General features: G+C 39.5%; 1 protein-coding gene across 12 annotated transcripts in view; it reads right to left on the reverse strand.

Moving 5' to 3' along the window:
- DLGAP2 (DLG associated protein 2) overlaps positions 1 to 14824 on the reverse strand; it is a 628408-nt gene that overhangs the window by 38170 nt on the left and 575414 nt on the right. For all 12 annotated transcript variants that reach the window (XM_072142338.1, XM_072142335.1, XM_072142334.1 and 9 more), the window contains one exon: positions 5978 to 6330. In XM_072142338.1, the coding sequence (XP_071998439.1) occupies positions 5978 to 6330 (353 nt within the window). The remainder of the gene's footprint in view (positions 1 to 5977; positions 6331 to 14824) is intronic.

Genomic DNA, 14824 nt, shown 5'->3' on the forward strand with positions numbered 1-14824 from the left:
GACGCTGTGGATGTTGTATATCTGGACTTCTCAAAGGCATTTGACACCGTGCCACATAAAAGGTTGGTATACAAAATGAGACTGCTGGGAATAGGAGAAAATCTGTGTATCTGGGTAAGTAATTGGCTTAGTGATAGAAAACAGAGGGTGGTCATTAATGGCACATTCTCAGATTGGGTTGATGTTACCAGTGGAGTGCCACAGGGGTCAGTATTGGGGCCACTTCTTTTTAATATTTTTATTAATGACCTTGTAGTGGGTTTACACAGTCAAGTTTCAATATTTGCAGATGATACTAAGCTGTGTAAAGTAATAAATACTGAGGTCGATAGTTTAGCATTACAGAGGGATTTGTGGAAGCTTGAGGGATGGGCAGAGAAATGGTTGATGAGGTTTAATGTAGATAAATGTAAAGTTATGCACTTGGGCCATGGAAACAAAAAGTATAATTATGTTCTAAACGGTCAATTACTTAGTAAAACTGAAGCTGAAAAGGACTTGGGCGTATTGGTGGATGGTAAACTTAATTTTAGTGACCAGAGCCAGGCGGCTGCTGCTAAAGCAAATAAAATAATGGGATGTATCAAGAGAGGAATAGATTCTCATGATAAAGACATAGTTTTGCCCTTATACAAATCCCTGGTCAGACCACACATGGAATATTGTGTACAGTTTTGGGCACCAGTGTATAAAAAGGATATAATAGAGCTGGAACGGGTGCAAAGGAGAGCAACCAGGATTATTAGGGGAATGGGGGGATTAGAATACACTGACAGATTACAAAATTTGGGATTATTCAGTTTAGAAAAAAGACGACTGAGGGGAGACCTCATTACAATGTACAAATACCTGAACGGACAGTACAAGGATCTCTCCAAAGATCTTTTTATACCTCGGCCTGTGACCAGGACAAGGGGGCATCCTCTACGCCTAGAGGAGAGGCGATTCTACCATCACCATAGACAAAGGTTCTTTACTGTAAGAGCAGTGAGACTATGGAACTCTCTGCCGCAGGAGGTTGTTATGGCCGACTCTATGTACATGTTCAAGAGAGGCCTGGATGACTTTCTGGAGAGAAAAAATATCACGGGTTATGGGGATAAAACATTTATTTAATTCTTGAAGGTTGGACTTGATGGACTTGCGTCTCCTTCCAGCCTTATATACTATGATACTATGATACTATGTCAGTAGACATCCAGTATAATAATAGCATCTCATTAAGCATATCAGGGTCTACATATTATTATAACAGCATCTCTTCATCGTGTCTATGTATATACACTATTAGGCCCTTGCACATGACCATATATGGCAGCCGTATGCTTGTAGTATGTTTGGCGGTTTGCACGCGGCCACCATATATGTGCATTGTGTAAGGCACGGTACAGTGAGCACACACTGAGGCACAGTACCATGACATTGCCAGAAAAAAAGATAGATCATTCCCTACGTTTTGCCGGAAATACGGCACAGCTGCATATCTCCCTATAGAGAGGGGCATGGTGAGAAGTGCTTCCTCTTCCTCTTCTACAACTGGCCTGGGTGTAGTAAACATGTGTGTGCAGGGGCATAACTACACAGCTAGCAGCCATAGCAGCTGCTATGGGTCCCCCAGTGTCAGAGGGCCCTTGCATCTTGGGTAGGGTGTGTGTATTTGTGTTGTGTGTATATACTGGTTGTTATATGTATATGCTATATGTCTGAATATAGTATTGTATGTATGTGTGTATACGTGATGTGTATATGCTGTATGTGTGTATATAATGTATGTATTTGTGTACATGTTGTATGTATGTGAAACAACTCTGTCAATGCATAGGGTGGGTAGTTGTTGCAAATAGCGCTCTCTCCTTGTCAGGAACTGTCTGATGAGCATGCGCAGCTCACTCAGAAGCTACTGTCAGGTAAACTTAGTAATTGCAGTTGGAACCACTGCCTGGGAGGGCAAGAGTTAACATACCAATTGTCTGTAACCAATGATATGATGTGTTATCATTGTAAAGCAAGCTAGAACTGATTGGAGAATGCTGCCACCTCACTAGGGGAGTATAAAAACCCCTTGTCGCTGGGAGCACATGGTCAGTTAGGCCAAGTGTGCTGCAGAAGCCAGTGTCATACTACCAGGAAGCAGAGGTGTTTCAGGCTAGCTGCCCGACACCTGTAGCCAGTCAGCTGCTCTAGAGGTCCGCTGTCCGGACTCGGCTCCATCTTTATCAGCCCAGCCTGATGTTACTACTTGACTGTGAACAACCCTTCCTGCAGACAAGCTTTCTCTTACTAGCTTTCCAACCTGCTGAACTTGCTGCTGTTGATGTTAGGCTGTTGTCTGCTGTTCAATTTCCAATAAAGAACCGTGAGTTAATTTGCACAAGGTGCCTCCTTGTGATCCCAGGATCAGGCTGCTTCACCATCACATGCTCGCCATCCCTTATCACCCAGGGATTCCCATACACAAATCAAAGGTTGCCCCAGGGAGAAACCTCTTTCATCAGCCTCTCCCTATAATTTTCTTGCACACACCACCTGCTGGAGACCTGCCAGGCTGGTCCCAATACCAAGCACCATGAGCATAGCGTTCCCAAGGCCACATAAGCCAGCCACTCTGGTATTCTGGGGCCTGGCTGTCTACAACTACCGAAGAAAGGCTAGGTCCTGGTGGGGGATGTTGCATATGTATATATAGTATGTATATACAGTATGTATGTTTATGCTGTATGTGTGTATATTATGTATGTATATGTATGTAATTATATAAAAAGTTTGTGTATATATGAGTGTATAAATGTGTGTGATTGTAACTCACACGCGTAAGTATACAAATATGTATATTTTTTTAACGTGGAAGGGGAGCCCCACTATAGGAGTCTGCTATGGGGTCCTGTTTCTCCTGGTTACGCCACTGTGTGTTTGCATGAAGTCTTACAACAGCAACTTGGTAGATCTATCAGTTTATAAACAGTATTTCCATAGTGTCTCACCAGCAGGTCTTTCAGTGTATATGCATTACTACTACAGACATGAAAACAAAATAGGAAGAGATCCTATCAAATTAAAGTGGCAAAGTTTTATTTAATTTTAAGTTGTACTTCTGTTTTGGCACCCAATATACATCTCCCAAATTGGACTCCTAATGGTATTGTCCAACAATAACTTAATTCCTAAGAGAGAACACAATAAAGAAGCTCGAAGATGTTGCTGGACGATGGAAGAATACCAAGAATCAAGCTTTGTTTGTCACTGTGTTTCAGCATCAGAATAATGTCTCCTTTGGGCCATTAGGGCGGCGTACTTGAATAAATGATAACAGCTTTAGCTTCCAAGTTTTACTGAGTTATAAAAGGACTCCCATAGGCTAGGGAACAACTGTACTTTGGCATGGCTCTACTTTCAATTAAAATTAGTCTTACAAAATTTTAAAGAATTTTCTCTACCAACCACTGTAATTCCATTTTGAGAAACATCTAATGTTGAGAACGTCCTTAAAAATTCATGAATAATTTTATTTGTTGGTGCCAATGTACTGTGACAGATAATAAGTACTGTCACCAGGGCATTGTTAAATGGCTCCGAATCTACATGCATTTACTACATTAGCCTCTGACTGGAAAACAGGAATGTAAGTAATTTCTTTTTAAGTGCAGTTAACAAGTTTGGCCCCTTTAAACAATCCAATTTAATGCGTGAGTGGTAATTGTTCAGTTTTCTTTCCTCCTTTCGTAGCTTTATTGTAATGACTTGTCTACAAATCTTACTCTTAATAAACAGTTTTAAACCATTCCTGTTTGTCCTTTATGTCACCTAGAGAGACGCATACTGTATTAAAGTGCAAACAAGTGACAAAGAAAGACTACTAAAAATCAAAAATAACAAAATGATATTTTGCACAATTTAGCACAATTATTTTAAAACCAGGCCAAAAACCCCCTAAATTGTCAAAGAACATGAATGTTTTATGTGGATAGATCTACGGTAACTTATTTATAACCAAAGATTAATTCACATTAGGGATGTCATTTATTCACCCCTACATAAAAAATACCATGGATATTACTGCAATATGCTATCACATATGATTCCCCCAGCATCTCCAACAATAGCTGCTGTGTTTTATTGTGAACCCTGCAATGTTAGTGTTATGCCCAGGGCCGGATTAAGGGTGGTGGGGGCCCCTGGGCACAAATTGGTGGGGGCCCTTCCAACAATGTTTTTGGAAGTATATAGCCTGCTAGCCCCCTGTAGTATATAGCCTCCCAGCCCCCTGTAGTATATAGCCTGCCAGGCCCTGACTGTCGCTGACTGTTAGAAACTGGTGGGGCCCCTTAAAACGTGAAAGTGGTGAGGGCCCCGCGGCTTGAGCCCCAGGAGCCCCTCCTTTAATCAGGCCCTGGTTATGCCTTTCATGCCAATCACACATCTCCTGACCAAAGCATCCTTCATTGTGTCATAGTCTTCTTAATACCAATAGTTATGGAAACATCCATCCAGGTCAAATAATTTTGTAAATAATTAACATTTTCAACTCTTTTAGAGACTTTTGTTTAAAAGTTTACAGATCCTTTGACATTAAAGTGATGTTCACAAGAATATTATTCCCAGAACCTTCACTGAGAACTTGAATACATCTACAGCACAGTATTAGAAGGGTTTAATGAGATTATCTTCCTGAAAACAATTATTTCTTTGAAGTTATCCCTGACTTGCACTGGGACACCTTATAAAGCAACTCTACATAAGCAATTGTCTGGCCAACTAAACATATTGGGGGTTATTTACCATATGTTGGTGTTCCTGCAAAATAATGTCAAGTTCTAGGAAAAAGTAATAAGCTAGCATTTGCAATTTTAAATATGTTTTAATCTTTTTTATGAATACATTGGGCACATTTACTAAGGGCTTTGCGCCAGTTTTGCACACAGGTATTTAAGAAGTGTCTGCACCAAAAATGTGTCGCACACAACCGTTTTGTGGTGCAGCTGCGCTTTCCTCCTTGCAACAAAATTAGGGGGTGTTCTGGTTCTCAGTCGGACCGTGCGCCAGATTTAACATGCAAAGTCTGTCCCACGTCCTATGTTAAAGGTCCATCACAAAAAAGTTGGTGAACTCTATTGGGCCAGTGCAGGGAAGCAACATTCATTGACTATACACAGGCAGACCACTATTAGTGCAGTTTCCTACATTCTTAGTAAATGTACCCCTTGGAATGAATTCAAACCTTTCTATGATCATTTGTTCATTTGTCCTTTAACGTTTGTGTTTAACTGAATTATTTCTTTCTAAATGTAACACTCATGTACGAGTTCCATATGAGATTTTTAGTTGGGATAAAAGCAAAATGTGTGAATTTATTTACCAGAAAATGTATCCTAAAATGTCAAGACTTTCAGTTTCTATATCCTTCTTTTACAAAAACAGTATGATGTATTTTACAATAAAGGGGGAGGGTGAGACAGTGTCTATAAAGTCAGATCACACAGTTGCTAGGGTAGCCCCCAGGTTTATTGCCATAATTTTAAAAGTTGATTTTAAGGAGGCTTTGGATAACAAATATAAGAAGATTCTTTAATGTCTTCCTTTGCTGGACTACGAAACACTAACAAGCCAAAAGTAGGAACATCAATACCTCTGGAATGGGAAGATATCATGAAATAAAAACACCAGGGAATTTAGAGCTGCAGCAGCTCTTTAACTGTACATTTAACTCAATTTTGAAGAGGAGAAAGTCTCAAACCACCGGTTCTAGAGCATATTCAGATGTGTGTTCTGCTGCCGCAATGAAATCCCCACCAGGTTTGTACTAGTGGAGATTTCAGACATAGTCTCTGCCAGTAGAAAATATGGCACCCCGAAGTGCCCACCCTGCTCCCTGCCTTGCCTAAAGTGACAGACAACCAGCAGAAGTCGGACAAGGTATGTTAAATTCCCCCATTATGCCTATCAGTGTATTTATTTTACAAAGAAAGAACTGGAATCATACCTGGATCCCTATAGAGGAACGCCGTTTCTTAAGAAATTCATCTGATTTGGTCACAAGAATAGCTTTGTCACTGGTGCTCCTAACAGAGCTGCTTTTGCTCTCAGACGCATGACGTTGTGCTGCAGCTGATTCCAAGGCAAGGTTCATGGCCTTGTTACTATCCAGGCTGTCTGTGGAGTTATAATGGCCCCGGCCATCATGAGGCCATGGGGATATCCTTTGAGTCCGGTTATCATGATAAGCATCCTGGGTAGACTCTGTACTGCTTTGTGCTGTCACTGAGATAAGTGGTTTAGAGGTGGTGCGCGGAGGAACTGGAGGGGGTGTCTTTTTATAATTTGCATATGAAGGAGCTGAAAAATAATTTTAAACATAAATGCATTAAAGACAAACAAAAACATTCTCTGTGACTGTCATTTTGGCAGAAATAACTTTCACAAAAAGCACTAATATTTACAGACATAGTACAATAGTAAAAAATTACATATACACATTCAGTTCAGGATATTATCCCACTGCTGTTAAGTCACCGTAAGGCAAAAATAACCTCAGGCGGTTGCCAATTTTTCAAATTTTTGGGAAACAAATTGCTTTCTCATCTACAAATCTTCCCAGAAACATCAACCCTTCTCCATTAACCTAGAAATTATAACCTGCAATATAATTGGGTTTAAAACAGAATCATAGGCACCGTTAAAACTCCACATTAATTGCACTGTACATTTATTTTACTCATCTTTATTTCTCCTTAGGTGCTGATAAGAGGAGAAACTTTGCAAGTTAAAAAACAAACTATCATAAACAACACCATATTTTTCTTGGCAGTATATCCACATATTCACTATAAAACTTGTAACTGTAACTTGATTTCAGAATCATTTTTTTCTAAATTGTCATACGTATTTCAGCATTTAAAAACAAAAACAAAAAATGCCCATATTGTTCTTTTTTCCCCAGTGTTATAACATTTTCTATTCTCAAGCGGTTTGGTGGACGGAGAATAACCCCTTACCTCACTTCTCCTTGTAAAACACTTCAGTATCCACAGATGTGCACAGACACAGTTCTCCTGCTAGGTACACACATAGAGGGGGTCATTTACTAAGGGGCCGAATCACGTTTTTACGCCGGGTTAAACGAATTTTACCGTTTTGCGCCGATTTTCCCTGAATTGCCCCGGGATTTTGGCGCACGCGATCGGATTGTGGCGCATCGGCGCCGGCATGCACGCAACAGAAATCGGGGGCCATGGCCGTCGGAAAACCCGTCGGATTTGGAGAAACCGCCGTATTTTTAAAAAAAAAATGACACGCGCTTACCTGCACCCAGTCTGGCTTGGTGAACTTCAGTGAACTTCGACGGAATTCAGCACAGCAGCGACACCTAGTGGACATTGGGGGAACTACCTTAGTGAATCGCCAGAAGACACGAATCAGCGTCGGAGGACCCGCCGCTGGATTGCGAATAGATTGGGTAAGTAAATCTGCCCCAGAGTGTCACATGACTTGCCACGTGAGGGAGCAGTAACATCACATCTCCTCCCTTCCAGCAGGGAACAGTAGAACTCCCTAGGTGAAACTGTATCTATATCCCTTGTGTAAACAAACTAGGGTTTCACAGTGATAAGCAGCCCAGTCAGGGGAGACAGCAACTGCAGGAATTGGCTAAACTGAGGAAGGTAGCAAAGAAACTGCTGGGCATAAGTAATCAAGGTAGTAGACAAAGTTGTTCAACATGACAAGTGCTATCTGGGAACAGAATACTGGAGCTTTATATGTGGCTCACATATTGTGACATATAACAGCCATAATTCTAGAAATTTAGTAGTTCAATGGGGAAAAAAAATCGGTGACAGGTTCCCTTTAATTGGGAAAACTCTGATCATGAATGTTTTTCCCTTAGATGTCACTGTCAATAGTGACCAGTGATATTTAACGGGATTTGGAGGGAATCGGCTCCTTTTGTGGCACCAATTGAAGGGTACCCATGCAGTTACATGGTAGCTGGAGCCGATTGGTCAGTTGCATGCCAGTTTAGTACACTGCACTACACTAAGTACAGAGCATTGTACTTACTATTTAAGTGATCAAACCATCCCTGAAAGGGACTTACAGTGGTTTAAAAAAATTAAAAGTTAAAATAGAATTGTAATCTCCCCATGTTTTGATGAACAGAAAAAGGCAGAAGATTCAGAAAAAAATGTCAGTGGCTAGTGTTCCAAAGAACAGTGCCTCAAAAGACCTAATCTATATACGGTAGCCATTATGTCATTTAACCCACAAAATAAATGCCATAAGGGAATTTAAAAAAAATGGCAAAATATATGGCATTTGTCTGTCACCCCTAATTGTCAGTAATAAAAACTTCAGGTCTTCCCACAAACAAATATATTGATGGAAAAATAAAAAAACAGTTATCATGTTAAGCAGTAGTACACAGAGATAGTACACAGTATATAGCTGACCAGCCCCCACACTATGACACAAGTTGCCACTAACAACATAGTGTACGTGCAGCCAACGCACACGGACCCGCTGCTCCAGGAAGAGGACCTGCGGGGGGCATTGGAAAGGGGAGTTTAGACTTTATTATGTTTTACTCGGATATAAGCCGCGTTTGAGTTTTCAGCACATTTTTGTGCTGAAAAACTCGGCTTATACTGGAGTATATATGGTAGCTTGAATATGAAGCACTGTAATTGCTGTAAAGGTGTCATGTTTTTTAAGCTGCATGGTAAATGACACATAGGCATAATATTGCTCCTGCTTATGAGTTGCTAATATTAGACTATTTGGAGAAATTTATATTGGAATAGACAAAGCCTTAAGGTTCTTCGTAGTAAAATTAAATTTGAAACAACTGAGAAAGAAATCAATCTCTTATGCATAGTGTCCATTTGACCATTTTGTAAAGAGTCTTCTGCAAATCTTTAAGGGTATGCCCTGTAAGAAATGAGGCCTATCTACTCAGCTTACATGAAACTACGTTCTTAAGCAGACTGACAGAAATGCTCAAATGGCTTTATCACCACCTCTGTATGTGAGATGCGGCAGCATTGCTGTCTTGAAAGCATAATCCTGAAAAAGCATTTAATAGTAGGAGGAAATGAGAGTAGATAACAAAATACAGAGACAACTAATTGCAATTTAATAAATGATAGATTAAATAGATTGCAATTCATCTGGAAAGCTCTTCACATCCTTTTAGCGGTTTGTTCATCCACAATTACCGCAAAGGGTTGATTAGCAGAATTTCTACATTTCTTAATAAAAAAAAAGTTTCTGGTTGCCGTCCTACAAGCTATAATGAAAATCTGGTTTATGGCCGATTTAAGACACTTCCACCCAGCACACAATGAGGAGAAAAAAGTGGGGATGGTTTATTGTCTTGTCTGATTTACTACCAAATGTGGTTGAGCGGTCTCTACAGTCATTCATAAAATGGGAGATTAAACTGCCTTATCTTTCTCCATATATAAACACACAGTAATCTATGGATAATATCTGCACTTTATTGTGTAATAAGAAATTATTTCACTTACCAAATTACCACTTACATAAATGATCATAACCAGTGGAAGGGTTTATCATGGCAACTAATGTGGTGTTGCTTTATTAGTTTTGTATTTTTTTTGTTTCATTTTTATTTTGAATTAGAGTTGACATTTGTAGTGAATTAGTTCAGGCCTATGGGCATGCCTGAACTGCTACATAGAGCAAAAGAGCAAAGCAATGCAGCACAGAAGAGGCCCTTGTATTGTATTACCTTCCTATAGTCAATTATTTGTCTAGGGCCTCTACCAGATTATATCTGGGTGTAATGTAAGCCTTATAAATCGTGGTTGAAGATTTGAATGAACAGGCAAAGTAACTTGTAGTTTTCCATCTGCTTCCCACTTCATCAATGTCAATATGCCGTATGTAAAACAGAAGCAGCCACAGTGGTTGTTGAGTCAATCTCATATTTAATTGCATAGCAAAAGTCATTTGTATGACAATAAAGGTTTATTTCTGATTGTTCTAGTGCAGTGCTAAATTTTTACCATATCTACCAAAATGCTACCATGTGCTATATCATAAAGTGTTTACCCATAGTTCCAATTCACATGTAATTGTTGACTAGTTATCCAGAAAACATGGTCTGTGTATGGCACAATAACCAGTACTAAAGTTAGAACTGCCATAAATGTCATTATCAAAATCAACTTCAGGTTTACTATGGTAGATTGTCCAAACTTACATGCTGGTCTTGTAGGAAAGTTGATGCTCTCATTTTTCTGATGAAATGCAATGTTCAAATGCAAATATGGAAATGAGCCATAGGCCCTCCTGCTACATCTCCAGAGCACCTCCCGGCTCCACCGTGTGATTAGATATGCACCCCCCCACTATATTCATGTTAGCCGGGCCCTGCCTGCTGATTTGCAGAAAGCCGGCAAATTCACAATTGGCCAGTGTGGGCGTGCATATCTAATCACATGGGGCTCCACACTCAATTAACCTATGTTTAGCCCAGAACCCCTCAGGCTTATTTGCATAATTTTTAAAGCCTATTTTCTCAAAACAATGGCATAAAAAGCTAAAATAAGAGCAGATACTTACAGAGGGGGTGCAGGCCAGTATGTAAGTTTGCTTGGTTTACAATCATTGATCCTAATGGCAGATGTCCTTAAAGTTTAGTTTCCAATAACTCTAACAGGATTTGTAGTTTGGACTTGATGGACCTAGTCTACTGTCATACTGTGAAAAGTAAGAGTTGTTTTGGGTTCTAAGTCTTCAGCAAAGATCTTCATATCTTAATTGTATATTATGTGCTAAATGTCACATTATAAATAGGAAATCTGGTTTATATCAGCTGTGATCTTAGCTGTCTGGGGACACTTGTGTGCGACATATCAATAACCCTCCAGTAACAGCCAGCAGTGCAGAACAGATTTCCATTTATGATGTCTTGGTACAGAGGGCTTCCAGTGATTAGAAAAGAACAGAATTACCGTAAGCCATGTTACATCATTCATCTAAATAAATTAATTTGGTTATGTAATTTTCAAGCAACGAACATGTAATTAATCCTTGCCATGGAACATTTTACGATTAAGAAACCAGAATTGAAACATACCAATGAAATTCATCTACATTTAATTATCTATTGGCATATTAAAAGTGCTTGTGGAAGCAGATGTGATAATGAGGACCAGAATCTAGTCCCACTGCATATTTAATCTTCTTTCCTTAACATTTTCATGAGTTAACTCTATTCTGACCTACCACATAGAGCCATGGTTTACACCATTAGACATAAAGATTAAAATCTATTTTTAAATATTTGTTGCACAATTCTGTATTGGAAGTGTTTAAGAAAATAAACAAGCAAGAGAAAACCAAGGCGGCACTGTGTAAGAACCAATAAAGTTTGGTGCAAATCCTCAGATCTCGGCAAGAGACCCCTTGTAAAGTAGCAATAGAGAAGCAGGCAAAACTCCAATGTATTAGAACCAGGGGAATTCTTTATTCCAAGTTCAACATTTATGTTAAACTCGGTTTCAATACGCATGTGCAGTATTTGTTATCTGTGCTTAAAATGGATCACAATTATCACATAAGGTCCGGCCACTACTGTTCATGTCTCTTTTTAGTCATGCACAATTTTTAGTCATGCACAGTTCATTTTGAATTACATATCAGTACACTACATCTGCGTGTTGGATATACACAGTAATGAAGGAGAACAATAGGGATGATTCCCTTGTGCACTACAGGGGAGGGGTGTCTATACAGCTGAAGGGGCATTTTTAAACATTATTTACACAGGTGATGATTAATTAGACAGTAAGCACTTTATTATAATTTTTACAATTTCACACGATATGTGATGTAATTTGTTCATATGTATAATATTTATTTGTGTATGCACATTGTATTTGTTCATTATATTGAACACTATAATAAGGTATTGATTTCCCAGAATACATGTTCTATTAATAAGTGTGGGGAACCATTTGGATTATGGTTGAGAAAGGTGTACCATCAACAAAATGTTGCACTTGGAATAAAGATTTCCCCTGGATATAATACATTGGAGTGCTGGCTGCTTCTCACGGACTAAAGGGGTTTGGCCATGAAAGAAAATTCTCAAACTTTAATCCCATAGTGATGTTTATGCAATAAAGATCATTTTTAACCTCCTTACTTTATAATTTTACTCAGTTTTATTGCTGTTTTAGCTCCTATAAAACTCATTGATGGTCAGTGTAATATTCCAGAGTGTGAGCATGGACTCTCTTAGCAGACACTTCATGATCCCAGTAGTGCTGTGAGATGCTGTGTGCTGACAATGTGCTTAGATTATCAGGGTACATTCACTAGTATATGACACATAGAAAGAGAGATAAGATAGATCAGAGATGAGAGATGATGAGATACATGAGATGCATATAACACACAATGACTCAGCTCAGCTATCTCAGTCACAACATACACTGTCAACTATGCCGTGCCTTCCTACACAGTTGGTTGCCAGCAGGAAGTGTCTGTGTGAGCTCGTCTTGGAATGCAAGGGGAGGGCAGGAGGCAGAAAGGAGCTCACTGCAACATCATAGAGGTGAAGATCCCGGGGCAACCGAAAATGTATACACCAGGACTGATAGAGACAGGTTGGAATTATATCTGTGAAATTATGTATTTTTGTTAATGACAGTGAACAAGATAATGGGGCACATTTACTTACCCGGTCCAGTCGTGATCCAGCAGCGGGTTCTCCGACGCTGATTCGGGTTCTGCCGGGATTCACTAAGGTCCGTGCGCCAATATTCACCAGGTGTCGCTGCTGCGCCAAGGTCCGCCGAAGTTCACCTTTTTCTGGTGTATGTGAGTGCTTGATCTTGCGACCCAAATGGCTTTTTAAATTCTGCGGTTTTTCCGAATCCTTCGGGTTGTCCGGTGGCCACGCCCCCCGATTTCTGTTGCGTGAAAGTCGGCGCCAAAAATCGATCGCGCGCGCCACAATCCCGTGAAATACAGCGCAAAGCGGAAGTATTCGGGAAAAACCTGACGGATTTGCGGCTGCGGACCCTTAGTAAATGTGCCCCAATGTGTTGTTTTGTTATCCTAAGTATATTTCAGAATCTTGTCTTGGAGGAATACGGATATGTGTTTACATTCATTTTCTGTAATGCACTTAAAGAAAAATATATGAAAACAATCATACTGTGTCAGTGCTAAAGATAACCAGCAAAACCCTGTTTTCTCTGATCCTGAAGTAAGGCACTTAAAGACATAACCCTGGGCAACAAACTAACGCTCTATATTTTTGAATACCATAATACTGGTTAAATATCATACACCTGCTATTTAATGTCAAAATCCAGGTAACCAATTCCAGATAGTTGATTGATTCCATCACTGTATTCAATCGAGCATTTTTTGAGTGCAACTTTATTTACCTAACTATGGTTCCCGACATTTAGATTAACAGTAACTCTCCCTGCAATCATCTATTATGCACTTTGTATGTACTGTCCTGACTAACTGTCACGTCCCCCAGATGTATTAGATCAGCATCAGCTGACATTTCTATAAAAACGTCTGTCCCTTCCTTGATGTATGTTTTTAATCAATAAACTTTTTTGATATTTTTTGCAAAAATGTATCTGTGTAAGTCTGGCTTTCTTTGATAGGATTTGATTTGAAAGTCAAAATACAGTACAGGCGATCCCCTACTTAAGAACACCCGACTTACTGTTAATCCTGGTTCTTATGACAATCCAACATTTTTAAAATACAGTTGTTACAGAAACCAAAAAATTTTTGTCTGGAGTTACAATTATAAAGTATACAGTTTAAAGTTTAAAGCCGGATTTGGATACAAAAAGATTTCACAAACTTTAAACATCCCAAAGAGCACAGTGTAAGTGATCATATTGAAATGGAAAGAGTATCAGACCACTGCAAATCTACCACGACCAGGCCATCCCTCTAAACTTTCATCTCAAACAAGGAGAAGACTGATCAGAGATGCAGCCAAGAGGCCCATGATCACTCTTGATGACCTGCTGAGATCTAGATTTTAGGTGGAAGAGTCTGTCCATAGGACAACAATGAATCGTACACTGGCCTTTATGGAAGAGTGGCAAGAAGAAAGACATTTCTCAAAGACATCCATAAAAAGTCTTGTTTAAAGTTTGTCACAAGCCACCTGGGAGACACCAAACATGCGGTAAAAGGTACTCTGGTTTGGGCCTGGTTTTCTTCAGCGGGGACAGGGAAGATGGTAAAAAAATTGATGGGAAGGTGGATGGATCAAAGTACAGGACCATTCTGGAAGAAAACCTGTTGGAGTCTGCAAAAAACCTGAGACTGGGATAGAGATTTATCTTCCAACAAGACAATGATCCCAAACATAAAGCAAAATCTACAATGCAATTGTTCAGGAATAAATGTGTCCAGGTTTTAGAATGGCCAAGTCACAGTCCAGACCTGAATCCAATCGAGAATCTTTGGAAAGATCTGAAAACTGCTGTTCACAAATGCTCTCTATCCAACCTCACTGAGCTCCAGCTGTTTTCCAAGGAAGAATGGGCAAGAATTTTAATCTATTGATATGCAAAATTGAATTGATAGCAACTTGCAGCTGTAATAGCAGCAAAAGGTGACATTACAAAGTATTAAGTTTAGGGGGGGGGGGGATAATATGGCACACACGACATTTCAGTTTATTATGTTTTACAAAAGTTTAAAATAGTCAATAAATTTTCTCCCACTTCACAATTGTGTCTCACTAGTTGATTCTTAACTAAAAAGTTAAAATTTTATATCTTTATGTTTGAAGCTTGAAATGTGGCAAAAGGTA

Source organism: Engystomops pustulosus, chromosome 3 (genome assembly GCF_040894005.1).
Source record: "Engystomops pustulosus chromosome 3, aEngPut4.maternal, whole genome shotgun sequence".
In the NCBI taxonomy this organism is placed as follows: domain Eukaryota; kingdom Metazoa; phylum Chordata; class Amphibia; order Anura; family Leptodactylidae; genus Engystomops; species Engystomops pustulosus.